Source organism: Cervus elaphus, chromosome 13 (genome assembly GCF_910594005.1).
Source record: "Cervus elaphus chromosome 13, mCerEla1.1, whole genome shotgun sequence".
Lineage (NCBI taxonomy): Eukaryota > Metazoa > Chordata > Mammalia > Artiodactyla > Cervidae > Cervus > Cervus elaphus.
The window spans coordinates 10,834,498-10,856,899 of NC_057827.1; the positions used below are offsets into that span (position 1 = coordinate 10,834,498).

The following is a 22,402-nucleotide window of genomic DNA, read 5'->3' on the forward strand; positions in this document are numbered from 1 at the left end:
CTTGGCCCCAGCTCTCTGACAGAGTCCAGTCCTGAGCCCCACTTCAGAGCTCCATCCACCGGGTGGACACACAGTGGGGTCCCAAGTCTCCGTGGTGGGTGCTCTGTGGATGGGCCTTGCCAGAGCTTCTGATCACTCTGGATTTGAGGACCAGGTGGACATTTTGTTTTCCTGAGTGCCATAAACTCCCTGGTCCTGGGAGCAGCAGAATGTCCAAGGATGGATGTAAAGAATGCCGAGGAACTCAGCACAGCACTTGGCCCCTCCTTGGCCAAGGACGTGGGCACACATTCTGGCAAACTGCCCCCCACAGAGCCCACTGCGCATGGCTTCCAGGGAAGTAGAGTCTTCAGCTGACCTTCACCTCCCTAGCCAGGCCATGAAGCATAACGCCTCCTGGCCTTCCGGACACTAAGGTATTGGAGAGCTGCAGTGCCTACTTTCTGCCACAGCCAGCTTGATCAGCTGTCTCCGGCGGTGAGAACAAGAGAGACCAAGGGGATGTGCAGGGCCTCTGTCCAGGGCTGGCATCCAGTGGCTTCCAATTGGTATGCATCCAGCCTCTGGGGCAAGCCCTGGACTGGTGCCAGCCACTCCCTCCCCACAGGTCTGGCCAGAGTCAGGGCCCAGGGCAGCCTCGTTCTTCCCAGCTGAGAACTATAGGGACGCTGAGTTGGAAGGTAGCGTGTGTGTGTATGTGTGTGTGCATGTGTGCACACACTGGAAACAAGGCTTGGTGGGGATGGCGACTGCATAGAACTGAACCAGGAGACCCCCACCCCGACTGTCTGCTCACCCCTGCCCCCTTCTGCAGCTGCCACCACGAGTGTGCCGGCACACGCCCCCCACCCCATCCCTGCACAGGAGAAGAGATCCGCCTGTTGCTTCCCTGTGTCTGCTCTGGAGACGCGGGAAGGATACGAGTCCCATGGGGTCCTCATTCTCACTCACCAGGTGACGGCACTGATGGAAGCAGATTCCAGGGGATGATGGTCCCCTAACATTGTCACTTGTTCAGCCTGGATTTGCTTTCTGATACGTTATTTTTGAAGTAAAGTTGCTCAGTCGTGTCCAACTCTGTGACCCCATGGACTGTAGTCTACCAGGTTCCTTAACCCATGGGATATTTCCAGGCAAGAGTACTGGAGTGGGTTGCCATTTCCTTGTCCAGGGGATCGTCCCAACCCAGGGATTGAACCCAGGTCTCCTGCATTGCACGCAGATGCTTTACCATCTGAGCCGTCACACAATTGGAATCTGATGCACTTTCAATCCAGTCATTGTGGGTGACCCTCCTCTAGCTGGCGTCCAGACCTCCCACATGCCAGACTTTGAAGGCAGCAAGCAAGTTGCCCAGCAGGAAAGTAAAAAGAAGCCCAAGCGTTGTTAGATCCCGGTGCAGTGTATCTGGATGCTCTGACATCTTCCGTCCAAGCAGCCTCCCATCACTTGACCCAGAGATGCTGCTGAGAAAGATGAGCCTGTCTCCAGGGAGGTGATGGACAGGCCAGCCCAAGGACAAGCTGCAGGTGCCGTCCTGCACTTCCTGAATTGAGCGGGACCAAGCTTCCCTTCCTCCAGCTGATAGAGTGGGCCTGAGATCCGCACCCAGAGCCTGGCTGAGGCAAGGCAGGCCTGGAGGGCATTCGGGGCCCCTCCCCCTCCCCCATCTTCAGCAAACGGCTGAACCCTAACTGGAGACCTATCCAGAAACCTGCTTCACTTTCCCAGCCCTGCCGAGGGCATGGCTACCGCTGTGCTCTGTTTGCCTGCCCTCTTGGGATACAAGCTGTTTCCATATCTGTGGGAATCATTGTTTTCTCCCACTAAATGCTGGGCCTACGTATTCAGCCTGGTGGTAGAATGAGGGAGGGGTGGGGGCTGCGGAAGAGAGTGCCACTGAAACTGGAAGAGGAGGAAATCACATTTCTTTCTAGAGCAGCATGACTTTTGATCAAAAGTTGAGATGTTACAGTTTCAAACCAGAGGCATTAATCACCACTGAAATGATGGGATTAATCACCACTGAAAGAATTAGAAACAAATTATTCTGGAGGGATTATAATAGATGGTGTTTTAATGAAGAGCACTGACTCTTTTAAGAGTATGTTCCCTTTTACCGAAAAGGTCAAAGTGACCATTGACTTCCTGGTCCCGTGGAGGTGCCCTGGAAGGGGGCTGGCCTGACTTGAGGCCTTGGGGTAGCCCCAGGTGTGCCGCTCCCGCCTGAGCCCTAGCACGTCCCAGAGGCCGTAGGAGACCAAATGAAGCCGTAAAAACGCACGTGCCTGCAGCCGCAGAGCCCCAGGAAGAAGTCAGGGAAAGCCTCTCATTCAAACTAGGCCGTGTCGGTGCCTTCCCAGAACAGCAGTAAGATAACCTTCTGCAGCTGTGGGCAGGGGGATGGGAGCTCAAGTTCCATGGCCTTAGAAACAGGCAGACCTTGTGTCATGAGGGGGCTTGTTCCAGAAAGCTTTTCACCACTTCTGAAGCCTGCACTTCCTGTGCTGGGGCTGACGGCTCCCCCGACCCTGCAAGCCTGGCCTGCGGGGCCAGTGGGGCACCCACTTGCTGGAGGCCTGCAGCCAAGTTCACTGTGATTCAGCCAGCATTTCCTGAGCCCCTGCTGTGCTGGGCACCGAGGGGACAAGATGGACAGTGCCCAGGAGATACAGGAGACAGAGAGCCAGCTACAGATGCTAGGCCACACCGAGTCCCCTGGCAGGTATGAACACAGCCCCTGGCGGGGGGCAGCCCTGAATGGAGTGCTGGTGGAGAGTGGTGCTACTTCTGCTGGGATCACTGACCGTGGTCCTGACACTCACCAGGTCTCTAGAATTTACAAACCATTTGCACTCACATTCCCTCATTTGACCGTATCCCCATTTTACAGGTGAAGAAACTGAGGCTCAGAGTGGTGATATGAGATTTTTTCATGACGTCACATAACTAGAAAATGGCAGGGCTAAGAGTCCGGTCCTTGCCTTCTGGCTCTTAATCCGCCTTTCCTTTAAATGCATAATAATATTAGAGGCTTGGGTTTTATTTTGAAATGGGAAGGAGATAAACTATTACATGCCTCAGGTCTAAGCAGCATAATCATAAGCTTGTTGTAAAGTCAAGTATTTATCCACTCTCTCTCCAACTCACCAATCAAAACCTGCTCTCACCAGGGTTTTGTATTAGTCATTTACACTGTAGTATAAATCTGTTGTCCCTATAGGAGATCATGCATGTTGTCTCCCCTTATTTGTAAAATAAACAGTTGAGTCCTAACTAAAAGAAACTTGAACATACAAGACCAGGCATGAGAGGCATTGGAGACACTAGGGCCCTTTTCTGGGATGTGTGAAACTGTATAACACAGACAGCCAGCACTCTGCAAGCAGGTGAAAGTGAAAGAGTTAGTTGCTCAGTCATGTCTGACTCTTTGCGACCCCATGGACTATAGCCCACCAGGCTCCTCTGTCCATGGGCTTCTCCAGGCAGGAATACTGGAGTGGGTTGCCATGTCCTCCTCCAGGGGCTCTTCTCAACCCAGGGATCAAACTCGAGTCCCTTAACATTTCCTACATTGGCAGGTGGGTTCTTTACCAGTAGCACCATCTGGGAAGCCCACAAAAGGTAGTTGCTCAGTCATGTCAGACTTTTGGCAACCCCAGGACTGTAGCCCATAAGGCTCCTCTGTCCATGGAATTCTCCAAGCAAGAATACTGGAGGGGTTAGCCATTCCCTTCTCCAAGGGATCTTCCTTCCTGACCCAGGGATCGAACCCAGGTCGCCTGCATTGTAGGCGGATTCTTTACCATCTGAGCCACCAGGGAAGCCCCACAGATAGGGATCAGGAGATCCTCTATCTCATATTGCTCTCGGGAGTGTAGGCAGAAGTGAAAGGAGAGTCACCAGACTTCAGTGCTTTTCTGAGTAGGGCAGGAGGGAGTGGGGTAGATATCCCTTGGGTCTGGAGCATTTTGTCAGGGGGAGCAGAGCTGGCCACTGGGTCATGAAGTTAAAAGAAAAGTCCAGGGCCCACACCTGCTCAGATGAGAGAGAAGAACTTGTTGTAGGGCAGCAGGGTCCCTGGAAATTGCCAGGTGAGGTGCCTGCATGGGAGTGAACTGAATGCAGTTGACCCTTGTACAACGCTGGTTTGAACTGCGGGGTCCACTTACACCCAGATATTTTCCAGTAGTAAATATTTCAGTGTCCATGCTCCAGGTGGCATCCTTGGATGCAGAAGAACTGAGGACTTGGAGGACCAACTGCACATCATGCTTGGAATAACACCCAGTTGTTCAAGGGTCAGCTATAGTCTGAAGGCCTGTGCCTCTGCCCCCTCTGTCCCCCTACTGTCCTTCGTTCACCTTTGTGCTTCCGCAGATCAGCCTCCTTTGTGTGGAATCAGAGGTCAGAGAGTGGGGGTGCCTGCCTCACATGCCAGCCTAGGTTTTAACCATAGACCTGGCCACTGAATCAGAGAAGCTGCCATCTCTAAAGAACACTTCGGTTTTAACACACGCTGTCAGCGACCTCAGAGCAGGGCACCTCTTCAGGACAACACAGGGGTATATCCTTGCCCTCCTGATGTCATAACCTTGAACCAGCATCATCCTTTGTCAGATGGCGTTAGGGGTACCCACCTCCTAGGGCATTCACATAAGGCACCTAGGACACTGCCTGGCTTCAGCATTTTTGTCATCATCATCTTCACCACCATTATCCAGGACACCCACGTCTCTCATCTCTGGTCCGAATCATGTTTCTTGTACAGGCCTGTAAACTATTTATGTCTTAGGAGATGAGTTCTTTGAATGTGGTTTGAACCCCGTGAAACAGCGCGTGCTCTGACCTGGGGCTCCGCTTGATGACAGCGTGGCTTGGGGCAGGAGACAGTTGTGCAGCATTTGCTGGGCACCTAGGCTATCCTCTGTAGGAGGGGTGGACGGCCTTTCTAACCATCGCTGAGGAGCTAGCTGGGAGAGCTCTGTCACCACACTGGGGGCAGCTCCTGCCCAGGGGGAGACAGTGAGCTAGCCTCTGCGGCCCTGGCTCACTCTGTGCTCACGGCGCCCGTCCAGAGCAAGAAGCAAGAGCTCTTGCGACAACCCGTCCTTGCAAGTCATGGGGGTCACCTCGGCCTTCTGGGTCCCATAGCATCCCACACAGAACCTGTAGGTCAGCAGGATGCAAATGCAGAGAGGCAGGGGGAACCCAAAGCTAGGGCTGCGGTTAGGATTCAAGGATTTGAGGATTTCAAAAACAGTTTGAAAGAAAGTATGAGTTGAAAGGGGAACTGGTTGTGTGTGTGTGTGTGTGTGTGTGTGTGTGTGTGTGTAAGCATTTCTAGTTTCAAGGCAGGAGCAAAGATGATGGGGATTTTCATCATTGTTTAAACATGCTGTTTCAGGTTTCAACAGCTTCTGAGGTTTTTATTGTTCATGCCAAGTCTGGGGGGAAATCTGTCAAATCTTTTGACATTTTACCATCCCAGGGCCTTTTAGACACAAGCAGAAAATGGAGTTCCTGTAAGGGATTCCTTCCCCGGCCCCCTCACTGTCCTGCCCCTCAGATGATGGCTCAGTAAGAGCATGGTATGGGCACACCGTGATGTGGGGGTTCATCCTTGCACTATTGCACACTCACCCCATCTCCTGCTCACCCCAGAGCCTGTGTCAGGTGCCCCTGCCCGTCCCCCACTCTGTAGGAGCCAGAGCTTGTGTGTGTAATAAACATGCGCGTCGCAGTTTCCTCTTCCCCAGATTCTTAAAACTTCCTTTAGCTGATTCTCACAACATCGCTTTGGGATCTGGTGTCGTGTATGGTCTTGATTTCACAACTGGGAGGAGTGGAGAGGAGCTCACCCTGGCAGAGGTGTCATGGAGCCGGACCCCTGGTGGTGAGAGGCCTGGTCCCTCCCTGCGGGGAGGAGGTTCCGGGAGGCGTGCCCGCCTCAGGCAGCAGCTGGGTGGCGGCCTGGGGCTGCATCACAGGAGGACGTGGGTCTCTGCGCCTCACGCTCCGCCTCCCTGCAGGCAGTGCTGTGGCCTGCAGACCCCATTCCTGCAGTCGGGACACGCTGATTCTGCACCTGCTGTGTTCTGAGCGCCTCCCCGTCCCTAGTGGCCATTAGCATGACGATTAAGGAGGAGTCATGAGAACGGGTATGAGCCTCACGCCCGCCACCAGCAGGCGGGCGGGCAGAGTGGGCCCTGCCGCTCTTCTACTGCCAGCCCCACCAGCATCGTTGTCATCACCACCCACAGGATGGGTGGCAGGTCCCCAGGCCTTGTGTGTGGTGGGCCGCTGCAGGCACTGCTGGAGACGGGGCCTGGGGGTCTGCACTCCCTCAGGGCATCTAGAAGGAGCTTTCCCTGGGGTTTATTACTGCGCCTCTTCTGTCTTGGTTTCCTGAGGCTTGGGGAACCACATTAAATGTTAATGTCAAGAGTGGCTTGAAAAAACTACCCAACAGTGACAGTGCTTCACACAAAACCAGATCTGGTTTTTTATAGACCTGTTTGCCTAGTTTTTAAAAGCCTAAATAATGGCTTCACAGTGATGCTTGGGGCTAATTCGATGCTATCAGTAGACACTGTGGTCTCCTTGCTGTTTACTTAAAACAGGGGCTGAGCAGAGGCCGACAGAGGTGAGAGTCATCGTCTGTGCCTGTTACCCTTAATGCCACGAGCTCAGGTTACAGGGGGCTGCAGCCCTGCAACCTCTCTGGAATCACGTGTGTCTTCCGGGCCAAGTCACCCTCTAACTGTGCTCCTGCAAGCCATGTGGCTACGCTGCCTGATCATTGCCGAGAGCCAGGCAAAGGTGGATGTCTGCACCTGCTAAGCGGACCAGTGACTCAGGGCACCTTCCCGGGCTCCAGGGACACCTGGCCAGCTCTCCCTGCTCTTGGCCCTGTGCTTGCTGTTCTTAACAATAGTAGCAGCACTTGTCCATCCCAAACTCCCTGCCAGGCACCTGTTCTAAGCTGTCTTTAACCCTGGAAATCATCCTATAGGGAAGGTTTTATTATCGTCAAGCTACAAATAAGGAAGCCAGGGCTTATATAGGTGAAGTAAGTTGCCTGAGGTCACACCGCTAGTAAGGGGGGATGCAGCATGCTGACAGGCCTGTCCTGCCTGCACTGACCATCCCTGCCGAAACGCCGGCCAAGGAGTGGGTAGGTCTGCGTGGATTTTAGGCCAGGGGCATTTGAGGCACTCCCTTGGCCCAAATGAAAATGCAGCAGGCCTGGAAGGTGGCAGCTGCACCAAAGGGTCCTTGGTGGAATTCTCCACTTTTGTGTTTAATTACATAGGTGATTCCATCTTGCTTGGAAAGACAGAAAAAAAAACCAGCCCCACAAACCAAGTGATGGCATGGTAAACTTTTGCAGTGGTTTGTCTTCCAAACTCTGATATAGGTACATACACCCCCATAGGAACTGAACAAAAATTGGGTGGTTTGTGTATAGGCTACTCTGTAGCCTGTTTGTCCCCTCACATGACACTCGAAGCAGCCTCTGCGGGCCTGGCTCAGCCCCCGTTCCCAGGAGGCCACGCGAACACCCGACGTTCTCAAAGGTTCTTCCGAGTGAGCACATGCCGTTCACAGCCCAGAGCTATGTGAACAGCAGCCCTCAGGACTGCAGCTAAAATCTTGCATAACCCAAAGTGAAAGTCACTCAGTTGTGTCCGATTCTTTGCTACCCCATAGACTATACAGTTCATGGAATTCTCCAGGACAGAATACTGGAGTTGGTAGCCTTTCCCTTCTCCAGGGGATCTTCCCAACCCAGGGATCGAACCCAGGTCTCCTGCAATGCAGGCGGATACTTTACCAGCTGAGTCACAAGGGAAGCCCAAGAATACTGAAGTGGGTAGGCTATCCCTTCTCCAGTGGATCTTTCTGAACCAGGAATTGAACTGGGGTCTCCTGCATCACAGGCAGATTCTTTACCAACTGAGCTGTCAGGGAAGCCCAAATCCTAGAGTCAAATCCCTATGAGGGGCAGTGTCTGCAGGGTCTCAGCAGACCCCCACAGCAGCTGAGCATCAGCCCCAGCCTCTCACCTGGCCCGGCCCTGCCTCTTGGATGTGCTGGGAAGCCATGAGGACAGATGCTGAGTCTCTGCAGAACTTTGGAGACACCCTCTGTGATCTCGTAGGGCAGTTCTTTTTACAGACTGGGAAAACAATCAGTGACTGAGCTAGGAAAAATAATGAAGAAATGGTGGGTCTGGGCAATGCCCTGTTTTTCTGGTTCCTGGCCCCACATAGAAGCTCCATCCAGTACAACCTCTAATGCATACAGGAAGATGAAATTCAGTCCATGGGTTGGGGCAGCTGGGATCCTGTCCCTCCTTTCCCACTTACTACCTGTAACCTTGGGCAAGACTCTGACAGCCGTCTAGCTCAGCGGATGGTTGTAAAATGTTCCACACTGTTGTGGAATCCTGCAGGTGAGCCCACAGACAGAACAAGCTGCACACACAGGCTGGAGGTGTACCGAGTGCTTTGCCCCAGCCCAGCCCCAGAGCATGTTAATAAACAAGACTGAGAACTCTCAGGGGGAGATCAGTCTTCCAGGTCACCCCAGGCCCTTGAATTTTACAACAGTCATTGGTCCTTTCACACTAGAGGCCTTGTGAGTTCTGCGTGTGATTTTAGTAGGTCTGTAGGATTGAGCCCTTGCCCTGATTGCACATAAATAATAATGATACCTGCGAGAGACATTGGGCAGGAAATGCCTGGCTGGCAGGGTCTGCATACCTCGCAGTCAGAAGGCCATGGAAGTAAGACCAGAGTCCCAGGTCCTTCTCTGTTAGCCTGTGTAGAGTTTCCTGGGGGCCCAGAAACCCCACCACGGCCTGCCCACCTCCTTCTCCAGGGAGCATTAGGACACCCCGCTCTTCCTCCTGCTGAGTCTCCCACGGCAGGTGGCACCGGTGAGCCAAGTCAAGACGCCACGAGGCCCAGAGGTCCGTCCAGTAGCACACACGGCTCCATCTTCCCCAAGTACCCAGTAGTCACAGAAATGAGGCTCCACACACACTTGCTTTCCCAGGGAGCAGGGCTTTAAGAAAACTTATGAGCAATTTAAATGTAAAAGTCTTTACTGGTGTAGGTGGACTCAAATGCTTACTTAAAATATGTAACTTAGTCATGTAATTATATGTTCATATTTAAAGTTTATATGTTATGTTTTAATAGAAATACTGCTATTTTCTGTCTTTATCATATTATAAAGTTGAACCTGATAAAATTGCTATTTCCTGCAGGTTTGAAAACAGGTGACTATAAGCTTTTGTAAAGTGCATCCTAGTATTTGCAACGTCTGTCTTCTTTGTCACTCACTCTACCCTCTGATCCCTTGTTCAGTCTGCCAGTGTGCAGGGCACTGCCATCCCCATCCACTGAGATGCCGCCTTTTTTGGATGTACTCTTTTCATTGGATGTTCCCTCACAAGGTTGGCATGGCCTTGCTCTGCACTGGGTACCCTTGCTCTGTGTTGGCATGGCTTAGAACAGACAAGGCTTTGCTCTCATTCGTAGCACTTTGCACTGTGCCGGGACCCAGAACCAGGCTTCCCTGGTGGCTCAGATAATAAAGAATCTGCCTGCAATGCAGGAGACGTAGGTTCAATCCCTGGGTCGGGAAGATCCCTTGGAGTAGGAAATGGCAGCCCACTCCAGGATTCATGCCTGGAGAATCCCATGCACAGAGGAGCCTGATGGTCTACATACAGTCCATGGTGTCTCAAAGAATCAGACAGGACTGAGCAACTAAGCGCTCAGGACCCTGGGCCATTTCCTTCACTTACCCTGTTGGTGTGGACTTCCAGTCTCTGCGGATAGCCACATCCCAGATTACTTTTCAAGTGATTTTTAAACATTTTTACACCACCCTCCCTCATAATTTAATGGACTATGATGTCCTACTTCCAGAAGAAAGCTAAATTTCTTTGCTTCTCTTTTTCTTTTAACCCCCAGCTGATCTTGCTACAAATAATTGAGGGCACCCCTTACCCCTGTCCTGAACTGTGAAAGGTTTTGTTGTTACTTAGGCAATTTATTCTTTTCCAAGAATAAATTTGAATGAAAGGCTTCACTTCTAGTATTTGCGCACACCTATCACCTCTCTGGGTTTCCCAGATAGCACTGGTGATAAAGAACCTGCTTGCCAGTGCAGGAGACATAAGAGACAAGGGTTTGACCCCTGGGTTGGGAAGATCCCCTGGAGGAGGGCATGGCAACCCACTCCAGTATTCTTGCCTGGAGAATCCCATGGACAGAGGAGCCTGGCGGGCTACAGTCCATAGGGTCCCAAAGAGCTGGATACAACTGAGGTGACTTAGCACGCAACACAACATCTCTATATAAACTTAATATTTGGGACTGCAGGTGGATGTCTGTTCTTGCTTAATTACACATCTGTGCTAAGTCACTTCAGTTATATCTGACTCTTTGCAACCCCACAGACTGTGGCCAGCTAGGCTCCTCTGTCCATAGGATTCTCCAGGCAAGAATACTGGAGTGGGTTGCCATTCCTTTCTCCAAGGGATCATCCCAACCCAGGGATCAAACCCGGGCCTTTTAAACATCTGCTGCATTGGCAGGGAGGTTCTTTACCACTAGTGCCACCTAGGTAGCTTAATTACACATATTTGTATACAAATACTTGACTACTTCGTTGCAAGAAAATGGAGCTCTGCAGACTACCCAGGACCCAGGGAAGAAATTCAGATGAGTCAGAGGTTCTCAGCTCTGGCTGCTTGTTGGAGTCACCTGGAGAGCTTTGAGAAACACTGATCCTGGTGCCTCCTCCAGGGATACTGATGGGTCTGAGGCGTCGAGATCTTTCCAAGCTCTCCAGGTGATCCCACGCAGCAGATCCCAGCCTGCAACCTCTCCCTCGGAGATGCCCTCCAGGCAGAAGTCACATGGCTGTGGCACCTGTTATGGGTATCCAGTCTGTGGGAACGTCCTCACGTGACCTCCTTCCTCCACACAGCACCCCTCAAACTTCCCTGTGCTCCTGTACCAACTCCGGAGCTCTGGGGTGGAACCCAGGAATGTGCGTTTATCATGCAAGAGGGATTCTCCAAGATGCGAGCATCCCCTGATGGACTTACCAAGAAGATGGACATGAAGCAAGGCGCATAGCCTTGCTTCTCAGGGAGAGTCTATTCTGGTTTGAACGTGCCAGGACCCTCAGCAGAGGAGGTGGGGGAAGGGGGCACTTGTGGTTTTCCTACCTCGTTTATGGTTTGAAAAGGCTGTGCCCTGTCTGAGCACTGTGCCCTCTGAGCCTTTCATCCTTCTAAAGTGAAAAAAAAATTGTGATCTTGCTTGTTAGACTAGAAAGCAGAGGAATTCACCTGGGGCTCAAAAGCTCCTTTGGGAGCACAGACGATGGCCGCTTCTCACAGATGAAGGGCTCCGCATCAAGCCTGTGCAGGAGGGCTCCTTCCAGGCCCTGGAGAAGGCCCTTCCTCCAGCACAGGCCAGGGTGGGACCGAGGGGAGAAATGGGGAGACACATGATGCAGATAGCGCCTGGCATCCTCACTACGCGTGGCATTCAGAGAGGCCTTGCTCCCCTCTCTCACCCCTAGGTGCCCGTGTCCACCCCTGCTGGGCGGCTGCACCTGTGGTCTTTGCTTTATTCAAGTTTTCCAGAGTGCTCTCAGAACCCTGTAAACCACAGATTGTGTGCATGTTAGTGGACCCCAGATGAAGAGAGTATGTGTGTGGGCCAGGCTCTCTGGCCGGGAGCTGAATAACTTAATGGAGAGGCGGTTGTAGGGGCTCCCAGGAAAGCAAGTGAGGGCAAGGACCTGGCAAGCAGGATTGGGCGAGGGAATCCTGATGCTGGATACTGGGCAGGTTCCCTGTAAAACACTTTAAAGGAGGAACCAGAAGAAGAGCAGGAGAAAGAACACAGTCTTACAAGGCCTCTCTGTGGGAGGGCGGGGTGGTCTGCCAAACTACACTGGTTTGATTTTATCCATCTGCAAATGCTGGAAATGCCAAGAACTAGGGATTGAGTGTCTAAATTGAAACTGTTAGCCCCTGTATTAGTCCATGAGTCCATCATGCAAGAAAGGTTGCACTTCTTCATTTCCTGTATCTTTACTTAAGTCTGAGCTCCACCCTTCCAGGCTTATGGAAATTCAACTGCATGATTATTGGGTTCCTCCCTACATCCAGGGCTGGGCAAATGCCTGGGAGCCTTGTGTAGCACAAAGTGCCAGAGATATCCCTGTGGTCATCAGGTTCAGTCCCTTCCTGGGTACCAGCAAGCCATCCTGCTCACTATCTGGAGAATTTAAAGCCCAGCTGGTTCTCTAGAACAGGAGTGAGAGGGTGGGAGGTAAAGTGCAATGAGCATAAATTAATATTTCAGCAATGTGTCTTAGCCATCTCAGGCTGCTGTAATGAAATACCACAGTCTGGGTGACTTGAATAACAAGACATTTATTTCTCATAGTTCTGGAGGCTAAGTCTGCGGTCAAGGTGCTTAGCGTATTGGCTCTTAGTGAGAGGCCACTTCCTGGCTTGCAAACAGGTGCCTTCTTATGTGCCCTCACATGGTGGAAGGAAAGAACCCTGATCTGTCTCCCTCTTGTTATAAGTACACTAATTTTATCATGGGGGCCCCACCCTCATGACCTCATTTAAACCCAATTACCTTCCAAAGGACCTACTTTCAAATACCATCTCACTGGGGATTAGGGCTTCCTGGGTCACCCACACAGTAAAGAATCTGTCTGGGGGAGACCCGGGTTCAGTCCCTGGGTTGGGAAGATCCCCTGGAGAAGGAAATGGCAAGCCCCTCCAGTTTTCTTGCCTGGAGAATCCCATGGACAGAGGAGCCTGGTGGGCTACAGTCCATGGGGTCGCAAAGAATCAGACAAAACTGAGCAACTAACACACACAGGGGCATTAAATATTTGGAGGTGGAGGGGACCCAGACATGCGGTCTGTAACATCTTGAAACAGTTTTCCTTCGGGCCACTGGTATGCAGCCAAGCCCTCTTGAACTATGATTATTTCAAGCACTTAGGAATGACATGCAGGGACCAGAGCCAGGAGTGGCATCATCAAAGCCCCGCAGCCCGAGCTCAGCTCTCCCTGTCTTCGGCAGTGCTCGTCGACCTGTGGGAAGGGCCTGCAGTCCCGCGTGGTGCAGTGCATGCACAAGGTCACCGGGCGCCATGGCAACGAGTGCCCTGCCCTTGCCAAGCCAGCCGCCTACAAACAGTGCCACCAGGAAGTCTGCAATGACAAGATCAACGTGAACACCATCACCTCCCCTCGCCTCGGTGAGTGCCTCTGCCGAGCCCCCACTCCTGGGGCTGCTGCATGCCCTGGCCAGGGAGTCCCCACTGGGGTGGGAATTCTGTAAGCCAGAAAACGTGCTCCCTGGGGCTTATGTGAGCTCTGGAGAGGCCAACATGTGTCAGTTCTGGAGAGGATCTGAGGTTTCAGAGATGGAATTTCATTCCTTGTCATGAAAAAGATGCCTCAAACCCTTGAGCCCCTCTCCCAACAAAGGGCAACATGAGAGAATGCTCCTCAAATGTTTTGGGATTCTCTGCACAAAGGAGGCAAAGGGAGGTGCTTACTCAGGAAATGGAAGGATCTGGGGGTGTCATTTATGAAATCTGGGTGATACGTACATGGAATGGTCCTGAAGCTGATGCTCAAGAAGGAAACAGAGGTGTTGACAGATGGGAGTCTTCAATTCAGCAGGGAGCTTTGGTGTGAGCAGTGCTCCAAACTCAGCCCTTTACCTGGCTACATCCCCAGCCAGTGGTGGCCCCAAAAGAAGAATGTCTAGCACTGATCTGATGATTCCACTGAAAGAGTTTCTGCTTTTCTGAATAGAAATCCCTCGGGAACAGTTTCCCAACCAGAGCCCCTTTCCCTAATGCTGGGATGCCACCAACGTGAAGGGGTTTCCAGACAAGCTTCACTGGGGGGTGGGGGGGGGTCTTCAAGCTTGCCGAGGTGTTCACCAGGCTTTGGCACGCACAGCCCTCCTTGGTATCCTCCAGAGGCCTCGCTGAGGCAGGACTGTGTCTCTGCATGACCGAGAGCAGGGCGATTCAGGCCACTTGCTTGTGCTGTGACTGTGTGCTTTTGTGGGCCCTTGGATGTCCAGTCCCTGCGCCCTTCTGTTTTATAAATGCCAACAGATGGCATCCTCACCTGTAAAATGACTGTGCATGACATTTAGCTCAGAAGCAGGGGGGCAGTGCCCTCACACCAAACCCCGAAATGGTCAGGTTGGACTCAGAGTGTCCCTTTTAAATGCTAGGGCCCTGGCAGGGGCGTGGTCCCCCGGGTCTGTGCAGGGTTCCAGCGTCCACGTGGGTGAGGGCGGCCGGGAGTGTCATCCGCAGGCACCCGTAACCCCTGGGCTTTCTCTCTCCACCGTCCCCTCAGCGGCTCTGACCTACAAGTGCACACGGGACCAATGGACAGTGTACTGCAGGGTCATCAGAGAGAAGAACCTCTGCCAGGACATGCGGTGGTACCAGCGCTGCTGCCAGACGTGCAGGGACTTCTATGCGAACAAGATGCGCCAGCCGCCCCCGCCGCCGAGCTCCTGACAGGCGGCCCGGTGGTCCCGCGATGCTCCGACGCGAGGTCTGAGTCCCGACGACACAGCTAGATGAAAGCCCACCCGCCTGAGAGCCCGCCAGGCCTGCGGCCGGGACCCACCGAGGCACACCGCGGCTCACCCCGGAGACTGTCCCGAGAATCCGACTGCATGGAACTTGAGAGTGGACTTGACGTTTGCTTAATGCTTTTATACTTAATATATTGTTAACAGCCACTGGATGGCTTTCTACGATAAGGAAAAAAGATAGGCATGAGTCACAAAATAATTGTAATTTCTAAGTTCCACGTACCTCAAAGGGAACACCTCTGACAGACGGTCGTCAAGAGAGACGTCACGGGCGCCCCTGTCTTGACTTTTCCTCTGACGTTTGAATTCCCAGTGCTCGATGTACCGCGGGGTGGGGGTGGGGGGCGGGGGGAGGATATCCCAAAAAATGAGATGCTTTCCTTTAAAAACAGGCTTTATTCTCAAAGCCAGTGATGCTCTGGATGGGAGGAGGCTTCTCCGGAGAGGGGGCGCTGCCGGAGTTCCCGGACACCACCAGGACGCCACGTGGCGCTGTGCCAGGTCAGGGAACATGCTTTCTAGGTCCTGGATCTCTCCTCGGAGGTCTTGTCCCTGGGAGGCTGAGTCTGTGTGAACCACCAAGGATGCCAGGGCTACGTAGCTCTGCACACCAGCCACATGGGGGAGAATGTTCCAGTGGTGTCTGGGTTAGAGGATGCAGCTAGTGTTCAGATCTCTGCGGTCCCCCACACAGGGAGACAGAAGAGCTGCTCCTCAAGGTGCTGTGTGCGGAGGCACATGCTGGTCTAGCCCTTGGGCTTGCTGCCTGCATCGAGGTGAGCTCAGCACAGCTTTGTGAGGCTGGGGGCATTCCCTCTCTGCTCCCGGGGACCTCTGCTCTAGCCAGTACTTCACAAAGCTTTGCCCATTAGAGATGGCTTCACCCTGACCCTGGCCATCTATCTGAAGTTGATTCTTCTTGGAAGCTCTGACTCAGGCTCAGACCTGGTGCTTCACTCTGACATGGGGCAGGTGTCCTCCAGGACCACTCAGCTTGGTGGAGGAGTGCCCCCTGCCCAGGATGGCTGTGTGCCCATCCCACTCTCCTGTGGTCCAGACCGTGCAGTGTTCATCGCTGTGATGCTGTCGTTACTGACCCACATTAGTGGGGCAAGGATGACAGAAAAGCCTCAAGAAGATGTTTGCCTCCTATGGTCACCTTACCCCTCATAGTTGGGCCCTCTCTGAGCCCAGGGGGATGACAGGAGTGTATGAAAGCACAAAAGATGGTAAGACCCTGCCTGCTGGGGAGCTTGGGGAAGGGGACCCGGCATGCTGGGAGGTCTGGTCTGCTGGCCAGCTCAGTGGGTGTTTGATGGGTGCTTCTGTTCAAGGACTTTATCATGAAAAACCCATCCTCTCCTCCCTTATGTCAGAGGGGAATTTTACTTAGGCTAATCTCCATGGGATCATCTCCAAGTGCTTCTTGATTTATTGGTGCTGTGTTTATGTATCTGTGTTTGTGTTTTTGACGTCACAACTTTGGAGTCAGCTTAAATCAGAAAGAAAGAGACACTCTGCCCTCTCCAGCCTGCCCTGCGGGCTGGCTTTGCTTTCTGATTGTTACTACCCCGGAGGCAGAGAAGTGGTCGGATGGCCGAGCATCTGTTCGGTTCCACTTGAATCTGTGAGAAGTGTTGAGAAAGCTCCTTAGGTGCTCTGTGGAAAGACCCCGGAGAGTGCCAGGCTGGGGCAGCCCACCTGCAGGGTGAGCTCCCGCGGCTGCCCAGAGCCTGTGCAGAACGCTGTCCTCCCTGCTCCGGCTTGGCCGTTAGCAGGCTCCCCCAAGGCACTCAAAGCCTTGGGGGAGCTAGGGCTTAGTTTTCCCCCAGTCCCAGATGGGCTGGACTTTGCCACGGATGGATGGAAAGCTCTCAGCCTTGGGGGCTGAGGAGCGGAATCAGGGCAGCCAGCCAAGGAAGTCAGGGCAGCCTTGCTTGCTGTCTGTATGGGAACCACGGGCCCACCCGAGCCGGGCAAGCCTGTGCATGGCCCAGAGGTGAGCCCTTTTCCTGGTGCCTCTCAGTCTCCCCGCTGGCCACCCTGGCCGTATCAACTGGACGCCCCTGGCAAGGGCCCCACACCCTCAGAATGCAAGTGATCGATTCAGTTATCGTTAAACATCCCTTTGGTTCCCCAAAGTTCGGGTTTTTCTGAGCTCTTGTAGCTCTCGCTGGCACTGTCGCTCTGAAATTCACCAGCCCGCCTTCTGTTCACGGCACAAGCAATGGTTGATCTCGGTGAAGCCGTCATGGCATTCTTGCTCCACTTTGTACAGAAGACAGTGAAACCCTGTCATTGCAACAGCGATGTTTCTTTATTAACAATACCCTGTACTGTCACTCAAGTACTGTACCTTTTTGGTTGCACAAATGTGTTACTAACTACAGACTCTCACAATCGTATGGTGCTATTTCATTGGTGCAAATGAAACCCTCTCAGCTGACCATGGCTTGATATTATCAGAACACAGGGAAAGATCCTCAATGGCAATAATATCATTGCTTTGTTCTCTTTTCTTCATTTCAGAGTCAAATGTATATATTTTCCATTAGTTAACTTACGTACTGTACCCATGGTATTTTTGTTTTACTTTTTGGTGCTGGTTTGAAAGAAAAAAAAAGAACAGAAGACAAACATTGGACACCACTGTAAATGAAAAATTAATCATTTCATTGGAAGTGAGTTGAATATGTTTAATAAAATGTTCTTCCATAACAACGTTAAGCTGTCTGTGAAGTAAAAGACAAAAACCAGTCCTCGAGGGCTGGTGGAGGGAGACGGTGTCCTTGCCTTCTGCTGCACTCACCCTGCTGGCCTGGGACTTGGCTGCAAGGAACCGCAACCTGCTTACCACAGTTGTGCAGCTTCAGAGGTCGCTGGTAAAGGCAGCTGGTGGCTGCGTCTCCCTGAGGGAGCGCTGACAAGCTATGCAGTCCTGCAGAACCCTGGGTGGAGGCATGAAGGTCTGACAGCTGAGCCCTGAGGCTGAGAGTCTGACACAGAGCAGCCACCTCGCTGGTAGATTCATCCAGGCTCCGTGGGGGCGCAGTGGCCCCTCTGCAAGGGGCCCCGTCATGCCAGAATGAGTGCCTGCTCCCCAGAGCCTTGCCCTTTCAACCCTTAGCCCCTCTCCTAATCCTGCTGACAGCTCCCCTCCTGGGGGTGTGAGGCAGACCTGGCCCTTCTGACCTCCCAGGCTGGGGGCTTAGCACAGGCACCACACCTTCACAGCAGGGACCTCTGGAGCCCCACTGGGCCTGACATGGAGCAGGGATGTCGCAGCACCTGCCCCTGGAGGGAACTGGCTCCTCCTGGCGTCAAGGGGAAGAGCTCCCCCATAGCTTCATTAGACAGAACGCCTCTTTTTAATGTTGGAGCAACACCCAAAAGTTTCACAAAATAAAAACCATTTGTTTAGCCAACAGCTAACTCCCCATAGTTCCCCCATCATCAAGAAACCTGTAGGTTGCATTAATTCCCACGAACCATCAGCCATCTGTCTCCAGGACCTGTTAGAAGCCTCTCTTTGCCCTGAGAGTTCTGATCTCTCTGGCGGGTTAACTTCTAACAGCTCTGATGCTATATGATTTCTTTATAAGCTGCTTAGATTCCAGTCTGTTACAATGAAATTGACAAGCAAGCAATCAGCAAGTGTTGGGCGAGCTTCTACTAGGAACCAGCACTTCCTGGAGCCACCGAGAACACAAATGGACCGAAGACCTGCTCTGGCATCCCCAGCCCCTCAGACAAGCCTGGAGTCCTGGACAACAGAGAACAAGAGAAAGCCGCAGGAAGTCTGAGAAGGAAAGGTCAGGACTTCCCCTGTGGGTCTATTGATTGCCCTCTGGGCACAGGCTAGAAGGCTTGGCATTGAAATCCTTTCCAGTGGCGCTCACCATCTGCAAGACTTTTGGCAAAAGCCCTTGTGTTTCTGCTTCTAGACACAAATCTGTCTGCATCTGAAGCCTCCTTCTCTGACAACTGACCTAGTCCTCATGGAAGGCCAGCCCTCACACCTTCCACTGAGCTCCCATTGCCTCTCTGCACTCCCTCTCTACCTCCAGACTTTCATTCATTCTCCAAACCTCTTCCCTGGCTTTTGCCCCCTGCACTGATGCTGTTCTTGATGGGTCCCCAGTGACCTTCTGGGCGTGACCTGCAGACATCTTCAGCAACCCTCTCCCTTGGGACACCCTCCTCTCCTGACTTCCCCTCCTCTGTTCCCTAGCTCCCCTTCCTCCGGCAGCTCTCTAGATGACAGGGTGCTCCAGAGCTCGGTCCTACACCCGCTTCTCTCTCTTTCCTTTCTCCCTGGGTCATGTCACCCACTCAAGGCTTTTGCAACCACTGATATTTTGGTATCTCCCAAATTAACCTCTTCCATCCTGGCCTCTCTCTCAGCCTCTGTATTCATGCGTGCCCTCTGCACATGTACAGTCAATTCCACGGGAAGCCCCGGGGCTGGGATGGCCCCTCAGAGGAGTTCCAGTTCGGAGATTCAGTGGGGATGGCTCATCTCTGCTCCATGTGGCATTGTGTGGGGTGGCTCCAAGGACAAGTAGAGCCTGGGACTACCAGAAGGCTCAGGCACTTACAAATTTGGCAGCTGATGCCAGCCTTAAGAGCTTCAGCTAGGACTGCTGACCAGAACACCTATAAGCAGCCTTGCCAAGGGGCTGCTTAGCAACCCCGAAGTATGATGGCAGAGTCTCAGTGGCAAACATCCTGAGTGATGGGGATGCTCATGAAAACTATGTCCCCTCATATGACAACTCAAAAGTTACACAGTCTCACTTCCACCATCCTCACAAAGGCCCACTAACATTCAAGGGGAGGAGTGAAGAGTCCACCTCTTGCTCAGAGAATGGAAAGGTTCTAGACAGGTGTGTAAGATGGGAAAGATTGTTGTGGCCATTTGAGGGAAGAGTCACACACCCCCCTTATACAAAATGCATTCATCCCTCTGCCATCCTACCCCCAAAGCTTCATCTTATTTCAGCATCATGTTCAGGCTTCCAGTCCAGGATCGCCTCATCCAAGTTAAGTGCGGGCGCGGACCCACCATGGATCCTCAGGTGCAGCTTCTGAAACAATTTCTCTCAACTGTAAGAGCAGTGAACTCAAAAGAGGCATTATCTCCACCCAGTTCTCAACACCCAAGAGAAAATGGTGGGGTGGCCTGGGAACAACACTCTAGATGCTCCCTATTTAGAACAGATGGGAAGGGGAAGCACGTTGCAGTCACTGTCCGGGTCAGCCCTAAAGTCCAGCCTGGCTCACATGGCCAGTCCCATTAGACTCAGCCCTGCTGCCGGGGAACGATTCTCCCTGGGCTGCCTCTAGACCCAAAGAGGCTCACTGCTTATTGTAATCCACTGTTCATGGAAAGGGAAGCAACGTTCCTTCAAGCGCCCTTTTCCCTGGAGAGGATGTCCTGACATGCCCCAGACCACTGGACTCCTGAAAACTTCACTGATGAATGTCTGCTTGATTCTCCCTGGTGCTTATCTCACATTCTCTAGAGGGCAGATGCTGTACTAAGGCCTCTTCTCCTTTGCCTGGGCTGATTACCTTAATGTCACGGGCACAGTGGGTCACCATGGATTCTGTGGAAGGTGGGTACAGTCCAGTTTGCAGCTGCACTGTGTCAGAGTGTGGGAGAGTTAACATAGCCCCGGGGAAGCCTGAACATAAGTGGGTCCTAGTGTCTCACACATGAATGTGAACTGGGTCTCCTTTCCAAAAGGACGGAAAAGAGTATGCTCCCCAGTTCAACAGTCTTGTGTACGTCTTGTGTCTGAACCTTGTTAACCTGAAAAGCAGTGAGTTTGGGGCTCGTTCTTGCTTTCAATTGTGGTAGTCCACTGTCCTGTGAAGGACCCAACCCCAGATTGACTTACAGGGGGATATGGTGAGGTCTTTAAGTGTTTCACTGAAATATTCCTTTCTCACCAGGTCACAATATTGTCGTTGACTTCCTATCTTGCCTGGAGAGTGGGAGGCAGTTTCACAGTATAACCTGTCCTCCCATAACAGTTCTGTCTCCCACAGGCCAAGGACCAGGTTTCATCCTTTCCAGGTGTATATTCAGGGACAGAAAATGATCACTGGGTGACCTCAAGGGTCCACTGGGCCCACTGTGAACCAAACTCAAACCAGGACTCCATTTATTGCATGAACCCCATCCCCCTTCACTCTAAAAGGGGGACCAGGAGAACATTCTGGGCCCCAGCAGCAATGTCAACTTGAATCCTGTGTGCAGCAGGTAAATTAACGATTAATCATTCTCAGCATCTTTGTTGTCTTTCTCCAGCGCATCCATTCTGCTCAGCAATAGTCATTGAATTTCTTTGCATAGTAATGTCTATTTCCCTGTTTCTCTCAGGTGACCAAGATGTTGCTCTGCCATTCAATGTTTTAATCATGACCCTTTTCAGATGCCAAGGGCATGGCGTCCTTATAGCTGGCAGGTGATGAAGCTCTAAAATGCCATAGGATTTTAAATTCTTAGGATTTCTGATTCCTGCAACTGTCTTAGTTGGGGTTCTTGGGAACTAAGATGTGTGGAGATGTGTGGGTATCATGGCAGGTGCCCCTGGGCACATGATGGACTGAGAGAAGCTGGGCTGGGCACGGGGAGATGAGGAACTCTACTGTGATCATAACAGGGGCTCAGCTGGTCCCACAGGGAACCTTGAAGTTGAATGGTCCTCCAAAGTTGAAGTAAGGCCTTTGGACTGCACAAAGGTCAGTTCCCCTGTGTTAAGGGTGAGGCCGGGATGGGCTCAGCTGTGAGTCAGCCAATGCTGCTGGAAGCTGGGTGTAGGTGGTCCATAAGGGGCATCAGCATGGCACACCACAGTGCCCACTGCAGGTCTCAGACCTGGATGCTGCAAAACCAAGTTCCCAGTCTCCTTCCTCTCACATGGTCTTCCTACTCTGGAGGCTTCCCCATCTCGATGTCAGACACTGTCTGTAGGATGAGACACTGTCCATCAACACCTCAGAGTCATCCTTGTCTCCTCAGTTTTGCTTCCATCCCCAGTTAATACAACCACAATGCCATTTGTCCTGCCTCCAGATTAAGTCTCTGATCTGTCTGCTGCCTCCTGTGTCTTGCTGCCACCGCTGTGTACACATCACAGACCTTGCCCCGGGACCCCACCAAAGCTTCCTGATGACCTTCCTCCCGCCTGACTCTTTCCACTATCACAGACCTCACCCCGGGACCCCACCAAAGCTTCCTGACGACCTTCCTCCCGCCTGACTCTTTCCACTATCACAGACCTCACCCCAGGACCCCACCAAAGCTTCCTGATGACCTCCCTCCCGCCTGACTCCAGCACATTCTCACACCCTAGTCAGAGTAAGACTTCAGAAACATAAATCCTGGCCTTCCCCACTTAAAACCCTTCACTAGCTACTTGCCCCTGGAATCTTCTCATTTCAAGCCCAGTGTAATCGGGACTCCTGTTGTCCTCCTCTCCCACCCATGTCCACACACACACACACCAGCCCACAGTCCCCTTTCTGTCGGGCTCCTCTACCCTCGTCGCCACCCCTGGGCCTTTGCAGGTATCTTTCCCCCCCTTTGCAACGTCCCCGCCTGCCCGCAGTCCTTCCCGTGGCTGGTCATCGTCACCCTTTGTGTTGCAGCTGAAATATCATTCAGCAGACAGCTGCTCCCGGCACTCTATCTCAGG

The 22,402-nt window shown here is 52.5% G+C and overlaps 1 protein-coding gene across 2 annotated transcripts in view; it reads left to right on the forward strand.

The window, feature by feature from the left end:
* The window catches only part of ADAMTS17 (ADAM metallopeptidase with thrombospondin type 1 motif 17), a 393,159-nt gene extending 375,742 nt beyond the window's left edge, over positions 1-17,417 (forward strand). For both annotated transcript variants that reach the window (XM_043922552.1, XM_043922553.1), the window contains exons 22-23: positions 13,146-13,323; positions 14,450-17,417. In XM_043922552.1, the coding sequence (XP_043778487.1) occupies positions 13,146-13,323; positions 14,450-14,616 (345 nt within the window). In that variant the 3' untranslated portion in view covers positions 14,617-17,417. The remainder of the gene's footprint in view (positions 1-13,145; positions 13,324-14,449) is intronic.
* Positions 17,418-22,402: the final 4,985 nt, after the last annotated feature.